The sequence below is a fragment of the Daphnia pulex genome, chromosome 2 (genome assembly GCF_021134715.1).
Source record: "Daphnia pulex isolate KAP4 chromosome 2, ASM2113471v1".
Lineage (NCBI taxonomy): Eukaryota > Metazoa > Arthropoda > Branchiopoda > Diplostraca > Daphniidae > Daphnia > Daphnia pulex.
This window is the reverse complement of record NC_060018.1, coordinates 881,128-904,951: the sequence shown is the minus strand read 5'-3', so window position 1 is coordinate 904,951 and position 23,824 is coordinate 881,128. Positions and strand designations below refer to the sequence as shown.

The window sequence follows — 23,824 nt, the reverse complement described above, 5'->3', positions numbered from 1 at the left end:
CCGGAAGTAGAAAAAAAAAAACACATTTTTAAAAATCTAACAAGTGAGCTTTGTTGGGGGAATAGTTATCGTTTGTTATCACTACAAAATTACCACCAAAAACGGTCGATAAACGTTTAAAGAGAAGTGCAAAGTTACTGAAACTGACTGTTTTGACAGCTGCAAATTTTCAAAAAGCCATCTAGCGTTAGAAAAAAGAAACGTCCAAGTAAAACTTTGTTTGCGCGCAAGAAGGGCCTGATTTTGGAATTATTACACAGACACAGAGTTTAACGCAACTATATTATTAGTAGATAATCTACGAAAGTAAGTCAATTGTCGGGTACCTGGGCATAATCCCGTGGTGAGTAACTGTAGGTGTGTAACAGCAAAGGGTAGCGACCACTGAAGTGTTCTAACTCCGTCGGTGAAGTAAGACAAGTTGTAGCAGCAAAAGCAGTGAAGCTAAATGGGCGTACGTCGGGAAGATAAGGATGGAGCAGAACGTTGCTGGATGTCCCTCTTCCTTCATTGACAAAGGTCAGCATTGGCTTAAGGATCTATTATGTGCTCTGTAAAAAAAATGTATTGCATTAATGAATTGAAAATATAACAGTTAATAAAGTATTTCAATCTTTACCTATACTAACAAGCACACTGAAGTCTTCATCATGATAAAAAACCGTAAAAATGGAAATCACAGCAACCAACAACCTTACTCCTTAGGTTGAGGTAAATTTCCTGATGTTAAATAAAGTGTCATGAAGTATTGCAGTAGGGTGGCGATAGGTTATATTGATGCTTACCTTTATCATATGGATGAATGGTGCTGAATTTAGTAAGGCGGTTGATTTTGTGTGTTTGGTGTGGTAGCAGTAATGGGGAAATACCTTGTCTCCACACATTTGTATTCCACGATATGAGAGCTTCACACATGAGTTTTAGGCTTTTGACAACATGATGGGTCTATTGGAGGGAAAGTGACTGAGCGCTAAGTCAGCTTTTTGGAATGACTGACAGTATGCATCTAAAATTTGAAGAAATAAGTTAGTACAGCATAAAAATAAGGAAATTAGGTCAAGATAAACCTACATATGATACGAAGTTCAATTTGGTATATGAAATCACAGGAATATAAGTATTAATTAGCATCCAATTGTTTCGCCCATTTTGCCTCGTTTCACGATGCAACAACAACAAAGGCGACAGTGGCGACATCTAGTAACGAGTTTTGAATCCTAAGTTCAAAACTCGTCAACTTAAGATTCAAAAACTCGTTACCAGCTTTCGCCACTGTCGCCTTTGTTGTTGTTGCATCGTGAAACGAGGCAAAATGGGCGAAACAATTGGATGCTAATTAATACTTATATTCCTGTGATTTCATATACCAAATTGAACTTCGTATCATATGTAGGTTTATCTTGACCTAATTTCCTTATTTTTATGCTGTACTAACTTATTTCTTCAAATTTTAGATGCATACTGTCAGTCATTCCAAAAAGCTGACTTAGCGCTCAGTCACTTTCCCTCCAATAGACCCATCATGTTGTCAAAAGCCTAAAACTCATGTGTGAAGCTCTCATATCGTGGAATACAAATGTGTGGAGACAAGGTATTTCCCCATTACTGCTACCACACCAAACACACAAAATCAACCGCCTTACTAAATTCAGCACCATTCATCCATATGATAAAGGTAAGCATCAATATAACCTATCGCCACCCTACTGCAATACTTCATGACACTTTATTTAACATCAGGAAATTTACCTCAACCTAAGGAGTAAGGTTGTTGGTTGCTGTGATTTCCATTTTTACGGTTTTTTATCATGATGAAGACTTCAGTGTGCTTGTTAGTATAGGTAAAGATTGAAATACTTTATTAACTGTTATATTTTCAATTCATTAATGCAATACATTTTTTTTACAGAGCACATAATAGATCCTTAAGCCAATGCTGACCTTTGTCAATGAAGGAAGAGGGACATCCAGCAACGTTCTGCTCCATCCTTATCTTCCCGACGTACGCCCATTTAGCTTCACTGCTTTTGCTGCTACAACTTGTCTTACTTCACCGACGGAGTTAGAACACTTCAGTGGTCGCTACCCTTTGCTGTTACACACCTACAGTTACTCACCACGGGATTATGCCCAGGTACCCGACAATTGACTTACTTTCGTAGATTATCTACTAATAATATAGTTGCGTTAAACTCTGTGTCTGTGTAATAATTCCAAAATCAGGCCCTTCTTGCGCGCAAACAAAGTTTTACTTGGACGTTTCTTTTTTCTAACGCTAGATGGCTTTTTGAAAATTTGCAGCTGTCAAAACAGTCAGTTTCAGTTACTTTGCACATCTTTTTAAACATTTATTGGCAGTTATTTTGTTGAAATATTTAGTGAAAATTAACGATAACTATTCCCCCAACAAAGCTCACTTGTTAGATTTTTAAAAATGTGTTTTTTTTTTCTACTTCCGGTTTTCTCATTTCTGTCAGTAGTTTAGTAAATATTGATCTGACGCACAAAAGAACCACATATTCGTGATCCTCGTCAAATTTGTGGTAAAGTTCATGTTATGTTTTTTACGTATTCGTACTTCCGGTTTCGAAAATTTTCCTGAACTATAGTTCAGGAAAATTCTCGATTTTGGCCAAATTTTGGATTTCGTTTAAATCACACCTAATCGACCCCAAATTTCATGGGGATCACGAATATGTGGTTTAATTCGACGACAGCTCAATGGTTGAGGCGCTGTGGTTACTTCCGGTATACTTCCGGAATTTTTTTTTTAGACTAGCAAGTGAGCTTTGTTATGTGTACAGTTCTCAATATTGTTAGGTAGATTTTAAGCAATTTCAAGCGCGTCTTTGAAGTTTTGAGCAAAAAAAAAACAGATCAATGATCCCATATGTATTATGTGACTATTATGTAACTGTTATTGGCATGTCACTTAATAAGAATTGTTTGTCTTGATTCAGGTAATGCAGAGGAGACGTCGAGAAGATGGATTTTCCCATCTTTAACAATCGTCACCGGTCTCCGTCGGACGTTGCCCCTGCTCCTGGTGCGAACGAAACTCGGTGAAATCGCGACCGACACCGAGACTCGTCATCAACGTGGATCATCGTATTGTTGGTATTATTGTGTTACGTGTTATGTTAGTTAACCCGTTGGCTGCCACACCTTTGTTCTCCACTGCACGGGCCGCGCTGTTCGGTCTCGTGGTTTAAAAGCCGCGGGGCCGGGGAGTCGCCAAGCCCAAACTTTGCCGCAAGGCAAGCCTGTTAAAAGGCAATGCACCTTAGTCCTCCCCTTGTCAGCACGGACTTGTCAGCAATGGCAAGTCCCACTTGGTCATGGATCCTTCTGACGTGGCGCGTAGAAAAGTAGAGAGCAACCTGCGGGTTGTATGGCGTGGCAGCCAATGGGTTAACTTAGTGTATGTATATGTGTATGTATGTATGTGACTGTAAAATGTGGTGGAATTGTGGGAGGAGGTGGGACAAAATAACACAATTCTTTTTTTAAGTTTTTTGTTCATTGTTGTAAATTAATACCAAGTTTTGTTTAGGAATTGTATCAATGTATTTTTCTCAACTTCAAAGTCTTTCATTTATGCAGAGGTCAACCATTTGCCTATTACTTATAATATTTGAAAAAATCAACCGTTACAAGTTTCTTTCTTATTTGGCCCTTGAAACGTCATCGTCAAACCACAAGAACATGTCCGTATGCAGACTAACTAAGGCAGTAGTCAAACATAAAACAATTTAAAACTCGGCATACTGCATACTGGCCTTGAATAAATCCAACACCAAAAGACACCTGTCGCAATGTTGACAGGCTTGAAGTTACTAACAAAAGAATTACCCTATTAAAAATTTTATTTTTTCATTTAAGATCAACAATTAATTCCCAGCGACCAATTACCATGAAAATAACCGATAAATGTAAATAACCTTGAGTAGAAATTTCGTCTCTAGTAATAAGGAATTTCCTTGTAGAAATTTACGGAATCGTAGTTTGGGGTGTCATTCGGCTGCGTTAGTCGTGTAGTAACTCGGGGCAGAGAAGTGCTTTCGAAGCTTCGGTGTAGTATGTGGTAGTAACGAAAGTAGTGATGTAAAACTCGGGTGCCTTTAGTGTTGTAGTACTTTGGAACATCAGTGTAGTACTCTGGAGCAGCGTAGGTTGTAGTGTAGTACTCTGGAGCAGCGTAAGTTGTAGTGAAGTAAACCGACTACCTTCGTGGTGTAGTACTCCGCTGCCTTCGTGGTGTAGTACTCCGCTGCCTTCGTGGTGTAGTACTCCGCTGCCTTCGTGGTGTAGTACTCCGCTGCCTTCGTGGTGTTAGCTGGGGAAACGTAGGTTGTAGTGCAGTACTTGAGAATTTCGGTGGTGTAACAAGTTAGATCCTCGGTATAGTAGCTGGGAACAGAATAGTACATTGGAGCATTATTATAGTTAGCTGGAACATCTTCGTAGTAGTACGAAGGCGTAGTACTTGAGGTCTTTGTATAGTAAGAAGGTGTTGACGTTGTTGGCTAGTAAGGAGGCGGCGTGGTGAAGGTAGCCATACTCCGGGAAGAATAATACTTCGGGCATTCAGTGTAGTAGCTCGGGGCAACATGAGCTGTGGCGTAATACTCTGGAGCCTTGGTGGTGCACTTGAGTCACAGCGTAGTAAGCTGGAGCAGCGGAAGTTGATGCTAAATAGTAAGACGGCACGGCAGTGTTGTGCTTTGGTACCCGCAATACCCAGGAGACATCGGTACACCAGTGGTCGACCCAGCCATCGACTATACTACACCCAACAGCAGCACGACGCCATAGTTATAACTAGACAATTAATAAATTCAAACATTAATATTCAATTATAGTACTGGTAGGAACAAATAGAAAAAAAAGTAGAGTTGATTCACAACTCTACAGAAAAATGTTTACCTTGATTTAACACTTGTAACGCGACGAAGAATGAAGTTGATGACAACTAGTGCACGGCAGTTCCTGTTGCTGTAGCGGAGATGCTCACTCAGCTGCTGAATTCTTTCACCTTTTCTCTCCTTTCATACGACTAGGCAATAAATAATTTTTATATTTAGTAGTTGGCTTAATTAAACTCCACGTAACAGAATATTTACCCATGATATGTAGTGGTGTAGCACTCCGGTGCCTTGGGGGTGTAGTGTTGGGGAGCCTCGGTGTAATAAGCTGGGGCAGCGCATGTTGCAGTGTATTAATCCGATGTCTTAGTGGTGTAGTAATAAGTGGCCTCGATATAGCACTCAGGCGCTTTGGTGTAGTATCTCGGGGCAACATAAGTTGTGGTGTAATACTGATCCTTGGCACTGCAGTTGCTGTTGTCGTGTCAGAGATGACCACTCGACTGATTTCTTTCACCTTTTCTATCTTTTAACAACTAGAGTAAATAATTTAGATATTTAACAATTGGAATATTTATACCTCCATGTAACAGAATATTTACCCATGTGTAGTTGTGCAGTACTCCGGTGCCTTGGTAGTATAGTACTTCGGAGAATCGGTGTAGTACTCGAACCTCTGGTACTGTAGCTCGGGGAAGAATAATACTTAGGGCTTCGGTGAAGTAGCTCAGGGCAGCATAAGTTGTGGTATAATAATCTGGAGCTTTAGTGGTGTAGTACTTGGGGGCCTTGTTGTAGCAACTGGCCGTGTCGTATATTGTATAGTAAGGTAGCGGCGGTGCGATTTCTTATCCGCCATACCCAGGAGACATTGGTACACCATGGCTGAACCAGCGGTCAGCCATACAACACTCAACAGCAGCACGACGCCAAAGTTTACTAGACAATTAATAATTTAAAAATTAATATGAAATTATAACTAGCATTTCAACAAATGGAAAGTTGATTCACAACTCCATGTAAAAGTGTTTACCCATGATTTAAAACTAGCAATGCGACGAAGAATGCAGTTTGTGACGAACGGCGCACTACAGCTCTTGCATATCGGAGATGCTCACTCGACTGATTTCTTTCGCCTTTTCTTTGTCCTTAAAAACAACTAGACAATAAATAAAATAATTAAAAAATTACTATGCAAAAATAACTGGCATATTGACAGAGAAAAAACATTAAAATTGATACATAACGCCATGTAACAACAGAAAATTTACCCATGATTGAGAACAGATGATGGCAGATAGCTGATGCCTAAAAGTGCACTGCAGTTGTTGCCGTGTCGGAGATGCTCACTCGACTGATCCCTATCAACTTTTCTCTCGCCTTTTATAAGACTTTTTCTAACCCCTCCTCTTAAGCCTTGCGGTTATTTTACCTTCTTGATAATGATGCAAAAGGTCCCGTTCTCACCCAACCTCTGCACCACTGCATGACAATAAACGTAATGATCTCCATGACCTTCGATTGAAATGAAAACTGGCCTTTCCTTCTGCAGGTGACGTTGCTGGGGATGGGTCTACAAAAACCAATATCAAAATGAATACCAATTACCAAATAGCTTACCCTTTCGGCTATTGTACCTGCTTGATAATGTTGAAACACGTGTCGTTCTCACCCAACCTCTAAACCACCACATGCCAGTTTTACGTAATGTTTCTCGTGACCTTCAAGCGTGAAGGACATCCTGTCTGGACAAACTGGCCGACCTGTCTGCAGGTTGACTTGCATGCAAAAAGCACAACGAAGATATGCAAAAAATGTAACGAAAAGCTAAAGCCACTTCGACGACATACTTAATTATGAGATTAAATGATTCGTCTAATATGAAATGCGTTAAAGAACAACACGCTAATCGTAAAACAACGGGTTGTGCAGCTTTGTGACTAACCAACACATTGATTAAAATGCTTCTTTCTCGTCCTACAGCCACCGGTCAACTCAGCTAGACATTAAAGCACAAAAGTTAAGAGAAATCGCAGAAACAAAAACAAAACAAAACTCATACGATCTCAAAAAAAAGGCCAAGTGGTGCTCCACTGCTCCTGCTCATATAATTTTGCTTGATTCCTTGTGACAAAAATGGGATAAAGAGATTTCCAAACGAAAGGGGTAAACATTAAAGAATGGTCTTGTGGTAGGAATTTAGCCAGCCCGTTCGTTAGTTAGCCCAGCCCCCCCCCTCCCCCAGCCGTTCAACAGAATAATCAGACCTTGCACAAGATTAGCGGCGAACAGCTTTTACTCATTTTGCCAGTGAAAAACATCAGACAAGAACTTCGTTTGACAATATTTCAGAATGGATATCTTCAATTGAGTCTGATAACTCAAGATCCCAACATGGTTATCAGATGCACAAACCTACCAATACTGCACACAAAAACTATCAACATTGCGAGAGGTGGTCGATAAAATAGTTAACTATCGAATCATTAGGAACGAAATTCATTGCTGGACGCGGCTATACTTAAAGGCATAGCATTCTCTTAATCATCGAGTTTAGAAAGAAACGCAAATCGGATTAAAGAAACTATCGCTGTTCACAGCCGATGTATAAACATTCGTGAACAAAAACCAAAATTCAACTGAAGAAAAAAGAAAATTTGCAAACTATTATCTCTCAACGAATTCAACTAGCAAGTCCCCTGTGTATCAGAGAAGATTGTAGGTAATACGAAAACCAAAAAGGTTTGTGCAATTCATCAATACCTTAAGTTCAAAGAGATGACTGGTGGGGTTGGATGACTGGCTCTTATGGTTGTGGCATGTGGCTGGCCTAAAGTGTTAGATCATGTCAATCAGGTCCATCCACATGAAAACTTGTTGCGTTTAAAGGTATCCTGAACTGAATTATCAATTTTACATATTAGATGGGACGTGTGCAGTATTAGCAGGTATAAGTTGAAGAAAGTAAAAGAAAATGTCTTGCAAGTACTTGATACTTCAGTACGCTTTAGTATTCTGCTAATTTTCTTGGCTAAGTGATTGAATGGACCGATGAACACATTTGACATTTTTAAGTTTCAATACATATGTAGCTAATAACAGAGATTTTTCTTTTACTTTCTTCCCCAATAAAAATATGATCACATAATTAATGGAAATTGTTTCCCTTGTTACTTTTCACGTGAAAACATAAACCCTGTAACGAAATAAAATTGAAAACTTACATGTTACACAGTAGTAAAACTAAGATAATCCTCGTCTTTAATCTGATAAAGGCGTCTTGTGTAAATAAAGAAAAGCACTGTCACAATTTGATATTCAAACCCATACAGAATTAAATTCATTACTTTTTCTTTGATCGCCATGGCAGGCCATAGCGTGTGCCATACATGCCATAGAGAAAATGGCGAACGAAATGACAAGAGCAGTCGCCCAACCTCCTCTTTTTCTCTCGATTCTTATTGGTCAGTGGTCAAAAGTCGGCCATCATGGTAATTGGTTTCTGCAACTTCTTCAGTTTATTTTTCGTCCGTTCGGAATTTTTGTGAAAAGTGAATGGCGGATTGCTTGTTTAAAAAAAAAAAAAAAAATCACCAGATGATAAAGTTTATATCGGGAACAAGGATTACATATGGACGTGATGGAGAAGATTGATTGGAGAAGACGTACCACAACAAGGCGCAAATTCCAACTGGCTCTATAGGACACAAGATTTATAATGGCAAACAAATGCAATTTGGGAGAAATCACCCGAGGATCAGTAAAAATGTCAAAGATAGGATGTAGGCCTAATGAAGAGATTGACATCCGAATTGACAATGAATTGCGAACAGGGTGGACAGAAAGAACAATAAAGATAAATAATATAACAAACATGCCAAGGATAAAGTGGAGGCAATTCACAGAAGGATCCGGATAGGAAACTATGAATGATGACATCTTTGATAAATATATATATTTTTTTGTATTTGATAAAATAGTAATAATATGTTTATGTAAGATTCATAGCAAAAATAGAATGATCAGAACGGTTTCTTCTATAGAATAATGATGTGTTTTGAAGTTATCGCAATCAATTTTAAAAAACACACGCAGATATAAAGAGGAAAGGTAAGATCTAGATCATTTAAGCGTTTTGTGCGAAAAATTTATCCGACAAAGTTTCCTCCTTATTTTCATCAGTGTTCCCCCCTTCTCATCCGTTAAACGATCGGCTTAATTATAGTTAAAATGGGACTTTCTGGTAATAAAGTAGGCTGCGTGGTGATATGCGTCTGGAATTTTAGGCCCGTTTCGGCTCGAGTCGCTGCGAGAGACCCGTAAGGATGCGCTGGTTGTCGATGACCCTCAGGTTGCGAATGTAGTTGCGGACTTCTTGCTCGCTACGCGGCGTTGGTGGCTGAAGCACTGTTGAATAGAAATCAAATAAGGATACCGGTTGAGGATCGACGATCTTTTGAACAACTAAAATCAATTTGTTAAAAAAAATAAAGTTACGTAGTTGCCGACTTCGGCAGTAGCGGAGAGTGCGCATCGTTTGCGCCAGCATGTGCATCTTCTCGAAATTGATGAGTCCGGCGCTGTCCAGTAGAGTCCGGTTACCCTCGTGTGTGAATGTCATATCTGTTCAATCAAACACAAAACGATAACAGTTGAAAACTTTGCAAATTCGCAGCGAGTCAATTTTTATTGACGTACCTTTCAGGAGTAAAGGCATGAACGGTAGAATGGGCGGCTGCAATTTCCCCACGGCAATCCGGTAGGCCCGGTGATTGCGCGATGGTTCAATCAAACCGTCAAACTCGGTAAACATTTTCCTCAACTAAAGTCAACAAAATCTGTTAGGCAAATTCCCATGTGAATTGGCTGCAAACGGAAATACCTTGGATGGAAGACGCTCCCAGGTCTGAGTCAGACGACTGACGGCCACGTTACTCAAACCCATGACGAGTGCAAAGAAAGCGTTCAAATTCTGGAACTCTTTGCAACTGTTAAAAGAAAGAGAACAAGCAAAAATTTAGTACAATCGATACAATTAATTTCTAGATGGCGCAAGTCTTTTCTTACTAGGCGGCTAATTTGATGAACTTGCGCAAGAGTTGGACTCTCTTTCCCAGCGTATTGGCCAAGCAAATCTCTGTGACGACCCAGTATTGAATTTCATTGAAGCGACGCAAAAACAGATCCAGGTTGGACTTGATTTTGCGGAACGGTTGCGCTCCGGCGACGTGATACAGCAGCTCATACTAATATCAAATGTCAAATAGGAATTTCAATAAATAAAATTGAGTAAATTGAATGTCGAGAGGGGGGAGCCAATCAATCAAAGGGAGCCAACATGCAACCAGAGATGAAGGTCAAGTTACCTCGTGAACCGAACAGAAGAGATCCCAATCGATCAACGTGATGTAGTAAGCCAATTCTCGCGTGCTGAACATCTCCAGCTCATTGCATGTTCCATCGGAAGGCCCTTCTTGGTCCGGCAGTACCGTCTTAATGACGACATCAGAAGGAAAAGTTATTTTTCAAAAAATTCCAACAGGTTGTAATGGGAAAAAAATTTACCATGGCGTCAAGGTGATCTTTCGGCGAAACAAAGATCCGTCCGTTGATGGACAAACAGGTGGCGATGCTGACCTCAGTGTCGGCAATCACCGACTTTTCACCTAAAGAAATAAAAATCAATTACTACCCCACTGACAAATCTAATTTAAAAAAAATATAAAAAAAAAGTACCGTTGGATTTGATTTCAGCCAAGACGAGTTCTTCGTGACGTAATCCTAACTTGTCGGCCGCGTTGAGTTTGATGGTCTCAGCCGTGGCGTTGACGGGCTGTCGCAACGTGCAATAAGTGTGGTCAGCGCAGTAGACCCGGAAGATGACTAGACATTGAGTGAAAAACAATTTCATGTTAAAAGACGAAATTAAATAATAAAACCGAATTGCGCTTACTATCGTCATCGGCGCGGATGGGGCGACGCTTCTCCGCGCTAAAGGCACTGGCCGCGTTCGATTCGCCGCTGCCCTTCCTGTTGCCAGCCGCTGCCGTGGCCGCGGCGTTGACGGCCGAAAAGAGGACGACCGATTGTCCTCCAGCCGGCAAAGTCCACGTTAAAGTGGCCAAAGAACCACCTTGTTGTCTGGCGGCCCGGTATTCGCCTGAAGTATCAAGCCAAGACAATAGCCCAAAAGTATTTCAATATTTAATGACCCTCATTTGGGTTTATGAATTGCACGGGTAAGCCTACCTAAGAGCTCTTGGACGTGATCCAGCATGGCAGCCTCTTCCCGTAGCGTGTGGTAGAGCCGGGCGTCGGCGTGGACTTCGCTGTGCAATTGCTATTCATCGAGGAGCCGAGCAATCCGAGGCAATAAGGAGCGGGCAGGCGGGCACCAGAGAGAGAGAGTTGGAAAGATAAAAAGAGCGAGAAAAATCAATAAAAGCCATAGCATACACATATACACAATGGCAAGTGGTGCTATATAGAGTCGAGGAGGGAGGCAGCAACAGCGCGCTGGGCAAAGCAGCAGATGCTCAGATGAGGTATTGTTCATGGTGATTGCGTCAGCCAGAGTGTGTGTCTTTGGGCCTTTCGCCTTGTTCCACACAAATCATTGGAGCAAAGGCAAAGCTCTCCAGAACAGAAAGCCCGTGGGGGATCAAACAGCGCAGCCAGTCTGGACTAGCCATCATAGCTCACCCAGTAAAAGTACAGTGTGTGTGCTATACTGTACTGTGCGCGTCGACGGTGTGAGTTACCCAATGTCTCTCTTTATGTGCATTTCTCGTCTATACCCAAAGGGGTAGCAAGCTCGGGAAGTGGAAGGGGGAGAGAAAGAAGAGAGACGATTCGTTTAAAGTATTCACGCAGAGCCGCCAGAATATATAGTAGAGGAACGTGGGCCAGTCGAGTCGAGAGAGCGTGAGTACATAATAATCAAGAGCCCCAACTTTAGCCGTTGCCATGGCGACGAGGCAAAGGCAAACGAGTGCGAGATACAAGAGGAGTCGGTGCGGAATGGATGGCAGAATTATTCGCCTTGATTAGCGACCTAAGGGGAATTAAGGAAAGCCGAGAGGGGCGGCGGTGGAAGATGATTAGATACGTAGTCGTGACAGTACCTCAAAAAAGGAGTGGGTGATGGTCTCGTCAAAGACGGGATCGCGGATGCTTGTGACCCACTGGTAGACGAAATTGACGACGCGCGACTTGCTGGCCACGACGAATTCCTTGTCCTGCGTCGGCGACTCGATCCGGTAATTCCTCATGAGCTCCGTGATGAGCTGGTGCGTCGGCATGAACATGATGTGCGTCAAGAGGAAGTCGTCGAGGAACATGTCGGTGGCCGACGAGTAAGGGCGGATGATGTCCTCGTCGCGAACGCTCAAGTGTCGCGCATCCAGCCGCGTTTCCAGCAAGTGTTCCAGCATCTTCTGCGGCATGCCGGCCATCACCGTGTACCTGCACGCAGGAGCCGAAACGTGCCCCGGTTAGTGTCGTCGTTACTTTGCTCAGGTGTCGTCCCTCTTCAAAAAATGATAACAAGGACTCGGGCGGATGGACAAAAGGAAATGAAAAAACGGAAGCGGATGCAAAAAGAAAAAGAAGAAGAAATCGTCTTCACTTATACTTGTAGTGCGACGAGGCGGAATGTCGATGAGCTGCGCTCGGGTTGGCGCTGACCTTCTCCAGGACGAGGACGTCTCGCCCGTGCTCCTTGAGCCGGACCGTGTTGGCTTCGACGTCGCGCAGGATCCGGTTGAAGTCGTCCTTGTCTACGCGGAGGAACTGACAACCGTCTTCTCTCGTGATGATCGTCGCCGCTCTGCAAAAAGGAAACCCAAAAGCCAAAAGATAAAAAAATCTCGTTGTAATGCAAATGACAAACTTCCAAGAATTCGTCCAGATGGAGCCACAGACAATGGACTCTGTCTCTTGTACAGGATAGAAGAAAAAAAAATAAATACATTGAAATTATTCATTCAATAAACGTCTTGTCCGTGTTGGCACAACTCCCATTGGCCACTCCATTACACGTAGGAGGGTTATTCGCATCGAAAAGAATTCCGAATGCGCAATTTCCTTCCTTGAGGGGAGCGGCGGTGGCGACGTGATGAAACCTACACCATTTCCTAGATCCTATCCACTTTCCATCTACACCCTGCTCCTGGCGATATATATAAGGGGGTCAGTAGCAGTGCGACTAAACCGGTAATATGTGTAACTGGTCAGCCTATTATCGATCCGTTCCTTTTTACTTTACTGGATTTTGCCCTGGCCGGCTCTTTTCCGCCCATAGCCCGATCTGACAATATAAAATACAACCGCGCCTCCGGCTCACCTCGGATCCATTCCGTCGTTCTATAAAGTCGGATTAGACGCGTTTGGACTATAGAAAACGCGTTCGTGAGTCCACCGTTTTATATGTGGGCTAGGGTGGTGGTGGTCATACAGTCCGGCGGGTTATAGAGTGGGAGAAACAAGTAGTAGTGAAAATAGCCATGGGGATCGTCTCGCCCGTCTGCCTGGGTTTGTCCAGACTCTTTTGTTTTTCTGCCGCAATTGTCTTTATTTCGGTTTATTCCGGTTGCCCCATTTCCCTTTTCTCTCTTCGTTCAACCCGCGATCCATAATGGATATCCGAGCTCGTTGGCTCGTCTCACACTCCATTCCGGATGTGTGTGTGTAGTACGCCGACTGGGTGATCACGTTCACGGGCATCGTCGGCGGGCTATTCCGGCGCCGCCATCCATATTGCACGTCTCCCTACTACACCGCCCCCTTGGTGTTGGGGACCAAGGGAACGACTACATATACCGGCCGTAAAGCGGGAAATGAGAAAACGGGCGGAAAAGAATCGTGAAAAAAAGAAAAAACGTGGGTGGTGGGGGGCCTTAAACCCCCACCACCCGAACCGGGTGTGGGCATCGAGCCGTAGGGTGGGTGGGTGGTGGGTTACATGCGGGAATGAGTCGCCGACCATCAATCAGTGATGATGAGGATGATGATAAAGAATGAGACCCCTCCCAACCGTCGCATTTATTTTATCTCCTTTGCCGACTCTCCCCAGTCGTCGCCGAGGCCAGCTGTATAATAATAAAGCTGCCGGCTTGACTGTCAACGCGACGCCAACGACGCTTTATAGTTTTTATTGGACTTGTGCTACTGTGACCTATTCCTCCTTCTTATTGGACGATAAACAAGACCGGAGCCGAGCATACATAAAGACGATATCTATGGATTGATTGCCTCCATAGGATGATAGAATCGGGGGCCCAGACACACATATTTCCCTAAGGGCAAAGATGGCATCAAAACTTTGGTCGGTCGAGCTCATCAAAACAACAAAAATAGGGGAAAATCAAATAAAAATAAAAAGCCCAAATAATGGATCATAGGAGAGATCAAGTTCAACTATAGGAAGGGTCCGGTCCCGACTCTCTCGTGCGGGACTGGTGGCGCACATTCAGCTCGTGCCGGCTTATATGGCGGAGCATATTATTTAATCGAAAACTATCCATCATCGTCACCCACTCTCTCGCCTGACTGTGCGGCTTCAAACAAACAAACACGCCCCCCCCCCTCCACCCAAAACGGGAGAGAGAGAGAGAGGAAATAGCCCAATAATAATAATAATAATAACTTAAATTTTCTTATCCTTCGTCTATATAGCTGCAATATTACCTCGGTGCATTGTTGATGAGCGCCAACTGGCCGAAATCGTCGCCGTCCTGCAGCGTCGTGACAACGCCCTTGCCGTGGATGACGACGTTGACGGAGCCTTTCAGGATTACGTACCACGACACGCCCTCGTCTCCTTGATTAAACACTGCGGATATCGGAACGGGAATACGCAACAAAAATACAAAAAAGAATGGCATGTCAAGTGAGTTTTCTCTAGCTCATGTTTTTCAAGCTCTTATTTCTCGACAACAAAGATTTCAAATAAAATAAAAATAGGTTGATGGGTGAAGAGAAAAGTTGGCCCACGATATCGCACGATAACGTGAAACACGAACAACAACAACAAGTCTGAAGATGGGAAAAGGAAAAAAAAAATTGAAAAAGAAAAGCAAAATCTTTAAAATAAAAAAGATCTGAGCTGAACTTACGGACGGTTTCGGCTCTGGGATGAGATTCGAAGACGATGATATTAGCCAGCTCGCGCTTGACGGTGGTTGACAGATGCGACAGGGCCCTGATGTGTACCAATTCCTCGTAGATGATTTCCAGGTCGTCGGGGGACCGATCGTGAGTCCTATAACCATGTTCAAGTGCATACGGGATATAGAGTGCTGCCTCTACTGCTGCTGCTGCTGTGCGGCTGGATATCGACCGCCGGTGTACGGTATACATGCACACGTCGTTCCGACAAAAAGGGCGGAGCGAAAAAACATGGGAAGGAGGTGGGTAAAGGGCGCGGACTAATAATATACTTACGGTTTTCGTAGAATGGCTTTAAGGACGGCGTCGGGCGCCAGTTGTGTCAACGTCGAGATGACTTCGTCCTTTTTCTGTTGAGCGTCGCGCACAGCGTCCTGGCCGGGCTTGCGGCCGGCCGGCCCGTCACCGCGACCCTCGGCGTCTTCGTGGAACCGATAGAAGACAAACTTGTCTTTGAACTGGTGCTCCTTCGAGACTGTGTGGCAAGTCATCCGTCATCAACGCGGCGGTGGAGGGGAAAATATAAAAAGAGCCGGGCGACCAAAACAAGTTTGGGTCCAACCACAAAGTCAAGACGAAAATGAGTTGATGGGAAAATCGATAAGTCATTAATAAATTTGTTGGTTAAGGAAAAAGAGGAAAAATAATAAAAAATGATCAAGTTCATTACGGGCTAAAATGACTTGCTCGTCCAGCAGAACCTGCCACATGGCCGAGGCTTGGGCCCGGCTGTGCACTTCGGGACTGAGACCGAGGAGCCAGTCGACCATTTCTGTTCCCACCAGACAGTGACGGACTGTGCCCCGTCCGGGCACTTTGCGGTCACGAATGAGGGCGGAAGCGGGCGACGCGGAGGAAGCCGCCATGATGAGCGTTTTCAAAACCTTGCCCATCATCATGGCCCGCTCACTGGGTGACTGCGTCAAAATATTAAAATAACAAGTTAATATGTAAATGGATCAAATGGATAATGATTTTTATTTTTTTAGTTTCTTAGTACCAAATTTAGCGGGGCGATTTGGCTGTTGCTGTTGGGTCCCGTTGGTCCGGTTGAAGGTTGCCCGGCATTGGTAGAGGCCGCTGATTGCTGGGCATTACTGGGCGGCGATGGGTTGCTACGGCCGTTGCCACTGGCCGTCAAGACGCCTCCGTCGGCGGCCAGTGTAGTGCTGACGACGGACGGGTTGCGTTCCTGGCGCTGCGGCGACGTTGTCGGAGACTTGGCGCAGTTGACGTTGGCGTCACCCACCACCGGCGGATCTCTCGAGGGGATCCCCAATCCACCCGAAGTCGAACTGCTCCTTCCATTATTCGCTGCTGCAACAGGAAACAAGAAAAACGATTGCAATTTTCGTCTCAAACAGAACGACAAAAAGAAAACGATCAAATCTCGTTGCCGGGCGCTGGGCAACAAGCCCCAACTCAATCCTTAAACATGTGAAAACGATGTGGTTCCATATCCGGCCCCAGCGGCGGATGGGCGGAGTTACACGAGATCAAAGGGAAGACTGCGAACTGCATCCATGATTCATTTGGAGACGGGCAGCCTATACTACTTCCATCTTCATACATACAAGGCCGGTAATAGTCATAACAGCATCTTAATATGCATGCAATGTAATAAAAAGCCAAATTAGACTGCGCCTCTGTTGCGGGCAGCGCGGGCGGCAGAATTGAGACTCTTCTTCTCCTATCCAGTCATGCGGTCAATAAGTCGTCTACGGGGAGCTCAGCAGCAGCTACTCCACTTCATCATTTATACGTCTCTAGCCATCAGAGCAAGGCCGGCAGCGGGGAGAGCCGCCCAAGTGGACTGAATTTGACAAGTTGATAAGAGAAATAATTCAAATGGATGGCTAGAAAACCAGATTTTCTCTTTCTCTGCACAACTCGGCCGACATGTTTGACATTTCGGATGCAACATTTACGGATGTACACACGGCCGACCCCCTTTTGAATGATTTCCAACTCGTTGCACTAGCAGCCATCAATAAGTGAACAAGAGGCTATAAAGGAGTCTCCCCCCCCCACACACACACAAGAAGACTGTTGCGCCTGACAGGATCAAGGCACATAAATAAGAATCGAGTGGGAATTGATTTTTTGCCGTGAGAGATTGAAGAACTGAGAGGCTGGGAGTTTGTGACAAGGAGCCGCTAGTTAATAGGAAAAATTACGTTTCCTCCTATTTTCTTCTTCTTCTTCTTCTTCTTCTTTCAACAGATTGAATTCAATTTTTTAAGGCTTATATATACCCACTACTAATAGACACTCCCCGTCTTTCCACGTGCAGTTGACAAGTTTGACGGATGAGAACTTTCCATCATTTTCCCCGGTAAATAAGGCAGAAGCCTTCATTAGAATCGGGTGGGGGGGAAAAAAGAAGAGAACTGCGCAATGAATTTCCATTTGGGCGGAACTAAATTTGGAAGACAGAAGAAATAGAAGAAGAAAAAAGCTGAAAACTATTGAGGCGCAGATTATTTAAGGGTGAACCAAAATGTGTCGCGCAGAGACGACGATCGTCGGGGTCACAATTCGTACGTTGTGCGGATCGCCAACTCTCGGACTCTTTGAACTCGCCAAGAAATGAAAGAGCAAAGAACCTTTCTTTCGTATTTCCCGGCTCCTTTTGTGTGTGTGTATAAGTAATCGCCTCGACTTGCGTACACGGACGGAAGGACAGAAAGAAAAAAAGATTAGCGGTAGCAACAAAAAAAACCCATTTTCCACCCGTAAAAAACCCTCCTCCCAGTTCTGTTTTATTTTATTGATATCGAGCAGCACAGAGAGTGAAAGTTATATAATACGTTCTATATTTAATATCGAATGTGGGTGGGAGGGAGGGAGCGCTTTTTTGGCATAGCGTTTGCCAGCCATCGCGACGGCTGGTTGTATGGCAGCTGGGCGTCGCCGCCATCATTAAAAAATCACAAGTAGAAAGCGGATCCAAGAAATTGATCGTTGCCACGAATCGTTGCTGCTGCTGAATCCAACCGTCAAATAGTTTTTACCTTCGCAATTTGAGTTGGTGTACGTGTAAAGGTATATTATATATTGATTGGGTCGTTTCCCTTTTTTCCTTATTTCCTAAACTTTTAATGGTGTGCTATTGCCAAATAATAACCTGGTGGGTCCGTGATTATTTTTAATTCTTGTTTGTCGTCTTTTTCGACTTTTCCCTCTTTCGATCACGTTCAACCATTCCACTCGGACGAAACGAGATCCTTATCCGTATAATAGGTTATGCAATATGCGCCTATTGCATTGTCTCCCGCTCGCTGGCTGCGCTCCGTTTCTTGTTTGTCTATTTGTACTATCCAGCGGAGAGAGAGAATATACCAGATGATGCCTTTCCGCTTGGCGGACGAACAAGACAAATCCCCCGAAAATCAGAGGACGTCAAAGAATATTGAGATGGAAAAGTGGTGGGTACGTGCGCACCATGTCAACTCTCTTGTCGTCTAGCTTCCATTGTCATCATTCGAAAAGCCAAACGTACTCTAACCTTTGGCTGGCTTTTTCTCTGATGCCTTTTATTTTTTCATTTCTCCCTTTGAGTTTTCCTTGTTGGCGGAAAAGAAACGGAGAGAGAGTGAAATCCTCCATATACCCTACCCTTAACTATCCACCTACTACCTCATTTGTGAAAATTTCCCCTCCGGGACGCAGATTCTCGGAAATATCGAGCGAAATAAAAGCAAGCAAGCCACCACCCCAAAAAAGTGAAACCTGATCTTTTTTTTTTCCTTTTTATTTTTGTTCACGATTATTTTTTCACGGCGGGATTATGATTGTTATATCCCCGGTTGGCTTCCTTCTTTTCTTTTATTTATAGTATTTCCTTTGTGCTTTGGGCTGCTCCTATTATAACTGCAGTAGTACCGTATAGCGGAAGAAAATGGCATTGGATGTGAGCTCGCCTAAATACACATTGTGGAAATATTAGATAACACATCCGTCGTGGCTCTTTTCTCTTCCCAAGTCGAGACGAGAGGGTGTGCTGTGTGTGTTTTATTTATCAAAAGAAGAAGAAGAAGAAGAGTCCAGCCAATATAATAATGAACCTGCGGGATACGTACTACTACTCTACCATCTCTAAACTACACCGGAGGGTCCGCGTCTGATGATGATGACTTGTCTTGACGCCATGATTGCCCCATCACTTTCTTTCTCAATTTACTCCGCTCGATGGCAACCGGCTCTCTCTTCCCTTTTATATAACATGATCCCCATCCACCGTCATCATCAACTAACCAACTAACCAACCAGCCAGCAAAAGCCAACGAGCTGGACGAAGGGGAGACCAAAAAAAAGAAGATACCCCCCGAAATCATTCGTTGATTATCAGAAGAAGAACAAGAAGGAACCATCATCAAGGAAGGCGACTAGAGGTAGACGTGTGTAGTCTAGTAGAAGTAGCAAGAATGTGTGGGTGTCTGTGTCTGTGTCTGTGTCTATTTTCTGTCCTGTTCGTTAGAGCCTCCCTTGTCCGTTTCACAGACAAAAAGTCAATAATGAACCGAGGAATGGAATGAGGAAGATGGCGGCTCATCTTTCTTCCCTGCCACCCCATTGTCTTTAGATCGAGAATGTAGAATTGCAATTCATCTAACGCAATCATATTCTATATACGGGTGGGTGTATAAATAGACCTACATATTACATGAGGTCTGGCGGAAAAAAAAAAGGCGGGCGTTTCAAAAAGAGCGAAAAAAGAAAATAAAGGCAATCAGACTCTTTTTCCTTTTTCTTATATAACCCACGCAGTGAGAGTATAGTTTGTGCGTAGCCCAAGTCGCGGGAAAAGATCCGGGCGCCTTGCGTCTAGCAGCTTATATGAAATAGGCCGAGCTCCATTATAAGCAGCTTTGCTGTTCTCGTCTGCATATCCGAATTGGATTTCCTCTCATTTGATTTGCTATTTTTATTTTTCTTTCTCTATGAATTTATAATGCTGCCCCCGGGTTTTCTTCTGACGAAACGATCCGTCAAAATAATACGAAACGTTTCATTCCAATCAATTATTTACGTAATAGTAAAACAAAAAAAAGTGTGTGTGGACTTACAGTTGTTGTTTTCCTGCGATCCTTGTCGACTGCTCATCCCTCCGGTGCTGTGATGCCGTTGCCCCTGCCTCTTGCCACCCTGATGATGCAATTGTTGTTGTTGTTGTTGTGTGGGCGGTTGCGGTAGCTGGTGGTTGTGGTGGTGGTGATGGCTGTGCTTGCGGTGATTGGCCGGCGATGCCGAGGAGGGGGAAGACGGGCTGCCGGTGTTACCCGACAACTGAATCAACTCGTCCTGATGTTTCTGCAACGAAAAAATGGAGATCCATCGATCAAAGCCGAGCCCAGTTCCGGCCGCGCTGTTTCCGGCTTCCATTTGCCAGCACAAGTGACCCAAGCAGATCTCGTAAAACTTGTCGTCTTTCCCAGCCGACGCCACTGCGCTGTTCTTGCTATTCGACGGATTATTCTCGTGATCCTGACGGTTTCGATTCGCCCGACACGCGGCTCGACTATTGGACGACCCCTGGCCGTGATTCCTGCGGGCAGCAGCAGATCGCCGCTGCTGTTGCTGCTGGAATGGCGAGCCGATCAAGTTCTGGTAATCGTGTTGATGCAACGGGATGGCGTAGTTGCGGCCCTTGTCGCCCAGACTGGCGCAAATCCGCGGCTCGGAGTCGCCGGAATGCTGGGCCTCGTCGTCCGATTTGTTACTCTCGACGCCGCTGTCGAGCGATTCGGGCGGATCGATCGACTCGGTCACGACAGTCATCACTTTTTGACATCCAATAACTGGGCGGACGGCAGGAATCATGCTGGGCGAATGGCCGGACAAGGAGGAGGACGGCATTTCGTAGACGGAAGCGAAAGACAGGTCCATCACTCGTTGGATGGCTTCTTCATCATCTGGCTGTTGGGTGAAATTGGATCGAACGGGATCCGATAAGGAGCTCAGCATCTTCCGCCGGATGCTGCTGCCCTGTTTCGGATGCCCGCTGCTGCTGTCGCTGCTCTGAATTCGAGTCGGCGACGGTGAGCGGGATCGTATCACGACCTGATGGACCGGCTCCTCCACATGATTCCGTCCCAAAAGTTGATCCAGATAACCGATAATGCTGTCCAGCGAGCAGCTAGACAGCCGGTCCATCGGGAGCGACGGCTCCGTCATCAACAAATCGTCACTCGTCATTAATCCACCCAACGCGCACAGGATCGATCGACGGATCGATAATTTTAGTAGCTCCCGAATAAAACCTTCCGCCCCCAAGAAAAAATCGTGCGGCTGAAGGACGGAATCGACACTTGTTGCAACTCGGATGGGCGACTCTTACTCGACTGAACCTCTTCACTCGTCGACTCAAAACTTGATGGCCTCTTTGGGGGTGTTGCGCCTAACTTAACGAGGGATGAAGACGAGCGCCAGTTCCATCCCCCACACAACACAACAACAGGGTGGAGCAAAAGGGATCGGGTGGGGTGCGCAGGGAAGGAGGGGGGAAAGTTTTTCAACATTCAAATGGACGGCGGAGAGAAAAAAAGCGGAACTGGTTTAGAAAGGAAACACAATCACATGGAGAATTTGACACCGCCACGCTCTTTTTTTACCCCCCTCCCGTTTCTTTTCCTCCCTCCGATTTTCTCTCACAACAGTTGGAAAACACCAATGGATTTCCAGAAGAAACTGATGGAGCGCCTCAATGGCCCCAAAACGGGGGGGAGGGATAAGGGAAAAACCACGTGCTGTGTGTGCGGAGAAACGAGCAGTTACTTGAACTTTTCTGGGTTATTCGAGATTCCTTTTGAGCCAATCCATCCATCCATCCTTCCTTCCCAGGCCCCCCTGTTTTGATAGAAGGGGCTGCCTTAGGCATGAGTCCGGCAAGAGCTCGCTTATCTGCTATAAACCCCGGCGCAGTAATAGTAATGATAATAATAATAACTCGGCTGGGAAATGAACAAGTGAAAAATGATCCGTTTGAATGCGGACAATGGCATCCAAGGGGATTGTCGGTCGGTCGGTGGCGCTCGGCTTTGCTTTTAAGAAAAATCGGACGACGACGACGACCGTTGGGGTTTTTTCACTTCATTTCGGTGACCATCAATTTCCCACACACAATAAATTGCGGAATCAAATCCTCGATAAGAGTTGATTGTAATTCACTTGGAAATGACTCAACTCTATGCCAACAAAAAAAGGAGAGAAATCTGTGGCTGCGATTGGAAAAGTCTTTTTCTTCTTTTCTTTTCTATTATTCTGTTTCTCCTATAGTTTACGGGACAAGGTGGTCGCCATATGGTCCAGCACTTGACATGTAGGTCATATAACCGTCTGTGTAGAATAGTTGGCCGGAGTGTCTCCTCTCTCTATACGACGGACCAACTGCAAACGGCTGTCGAAAATGTGCAGGACCCCCTTTTTTAAACTTTAGTTCGGGGGGGTTTTATTACTCGGAAAAAACGAATTGCTGGTAAAAAAGACGTGTACAGCCATGGGTAGAAGCTTCCGGCTGACTTTGTTCAGTGTCAGAGAAAACCGACGGGTGGCACTAGTACACTCGTGCCCAGCAGTTCCCCCCTCATCTACAAAACGGGCAAAAAAGAACTAAACAAATGAGATGCAGCTGAAAAATGGCTGGGAGTTGGACAGCGCAAAAACATGGTCCTCATGCGAACCACGTGTTGTCAACCTGTCATCTCGATCCTGTGTCCAAGTCCACGAATTTCTTCTGGTGGTGGGCCCCACACATGTGTGCGAGACGAGCGAAATGAAACTGTGGCAGCTGTCGGCAGCCGTTTGCTTATAGGCCACTCGAAACTTTGTTTTTCCTGCTGATTTGATGGTTTGTTTCTTTGGCGAATAGGCGAGCCATCCGAGTGACGTCATTCATCAACGTCTTATTATACCCGTCAACCCCGTCACTTCTTTTGAAAATAGGGACAATATGGCCAGGGCATTGTGCCCAGTCTTTTTAGGAAGTCAACAAATAGAAAAAGAATCCTTTTTTTGTCTTCTTTTACCAGAAAAAAAGGAGCTCCCAAACAAGAGAAGGAAACATTTCACTTTGCAAAAAGGAGTTGGGGGGGGGGGGGGGGGGGGACGTGTCCGCTGGTTTATTTACCATCCGTTTCTCGGCTCGCGTCTAGTCGCAGCAGTCCTTATGGGAAATGAAAACTGACGACTTTTATCGATCCTGATATATCCCCGTGTCGTTTCTTTCTTTCCTTCCTATCATAAAAAAGGCAACTTGCACTATATACTGGCGTGTCTCTTCTTCGTACATACAGTCTGTCTCTGTGTGTGTGTGTAGTATTTTCTAATGCTGTTTTTCTCCCCCTTTTCTTCTTTTCTTTGTTCCGCTAGTTGCTCAGCGTGATCCCCGGCGCAGCGATCGATTTCTATCCCCTCTACACGGCAGCACGGACCGACTCTCTCCTATCTCCTCTCCCATATTCAATGCGACGTATTGTGACGATTCGCATCAACTCCTTCGCTCTACCCCTCCATCCAACGTCAAGGCAATAACCCATTAGGAGCAAACGACATCAGTCCTGTTGTTGTTGTCGCCTTTATTTCCCTTTCCTGACTCTCTCCTGCTGGTAATAGCCTAAAGCACCACACCGACTGTTGCCCCAGTCAACACGGAGCATTATTCTCTCCTACCCGATCCTTGCGCAAGGATCATCAATCTACGGCAACAAAATTTCATCCCGTTTTCTCTACTTTTTTTCTATTCTTCTTTTTTCGGCGATGTAATAACGACGTCCTCGCAGGATCTCACAGGA

At 44.6% G+C, this 23,824-nt stretch overlaps 1 protein-coding gene and 3 long non-coding RNA genes across 16 annotated transcripts in view; 1 reads left to right on the top strand and 3 right to left on the bottom strand.

Annotated features, from left to right (window-relative positions):
* Nucleotides 1-494: 494 nt before the first annotated feature.
* Nucleotides 495-830, bottom strand: LOC124188886. Its single transcript, XR_006872509.1, has 3 exons — nt 786-830; nt 620-720; nt 495-551 (listed from the first exon to the last, which is right to left on the bottom strand). It is a non-coding gene; the product is annotated as an uncharacterized LOC124188886 (long non-coding RNA).
* An 800-nt stretch (nt 831-1,630) lies between these two features.
* Nucleotides 1,631-1,966, top strand: LOC124188885. Its single transcript, XR_006872508.1, has 3 exons — nt 1,631-1,675; nt 1,741-1,841; nt 1,910-1,966. It is a non-coding gene; the product is annotated as an uncharacterized LOC124188885 (long non-coding RNA).
* Nucleotides 1,967-3,848: 1,882 nt separating this feature from the next.
* LOC124188884 lies at nt 3,849-6,342 on the bottom strand. Its single transcript, XR_006872507.1, has 7 exons — nt 6,298-6,342; nt 5,899-6,024; nt 5,468-5,804; nt 5,124-5,401; nt 4,927-5,056; nt 4,487-4,821; nt 3,849-4,410 (listed from the first exon to the last, which is right to left on the bottom strand). It is a non-coding gene; the product is annotated as an uncharacterized LOC124188884 (long non-coding RNA).
* A 2,113-nt stretch (nt 6,343-8,455) lies between these two features.
* The window catches only part of LOC124188868 (rap guanine nucleotide exchange factor 4-like), a 31,409-nt gene continuing 16,040 nt past the window's right edge, over nt 8,456-23,824 (bottom strand). For 2 of the 13 annotated variants that reach the window (XM_046581798.1, XM_046581801.1), the window contains 18 exons: nt 20,102-20,345; nt 16,033-16,349; nt 15,703-15,949; nt 15,309-15,507; nt 14,981-15,126; nt 14,553-14,697; nt 12,499-12,693; nt 11,990-12,329; nt 11,115-11,205; nt 10,819-11,025; nt 10,602-10,748; nt 10,431-10,531; nt 10,232-10,357; nt 9,933-10,111; nt 9,748-9,853; nt 9,564-9,687; nt 9,375-9,488; nt 8,456-9,272 (listed from right to left, as the gene is read on the bottom strand). In XM_046581798.1, coding sequence (XP_046437754.1) covers nt 9,148-9,272; nt 9,375-9,488; nt 9,564-9,687; nt 9,748-9,853; nt 9,933-10,111; nt 10,232-10,357; nt 10,431-10,531; nt 10,602-10,748; nt 10,819-11,025; nt 11,115-11,205; nt 11,990-12,329; nt 12,499-12,693; nt 14,553-14,697; nt 14,981-15,126; nt 15,309-15,507; nt 15,703-15,949; nt 16,033-16,349; nt 20,102-20,345 — 3,153 coding nt within the window. In that variant the 3' untranslated portion in view covers nt 8,456-9,147. Of the gene's footprint in view, nt 9,273-9,362; nt 9,489-9,563; nt 9,688-9,747; nt 9,854-9,932; nt 10,112-10,231; nt 10,358-10,430; nt 10,532-10,601; nt 10,749-10,818; nt 11,026-11,114; nt 11,206-11,989; nt 12,330-12,492; nt 12,694-14,552; nt 14,698-14,980; nt 15,127-15,308; nt 15,508-15,702; nt 15,950-16,032; nt 16,350-20,101; nt 23,026-23,824 lie in introns of those variants that run through there. The other 11 variants (XM_046581794.1, XM_046581799.1, XM_046581795.1 and 8 more) reach the window with 9 other exon arrangements.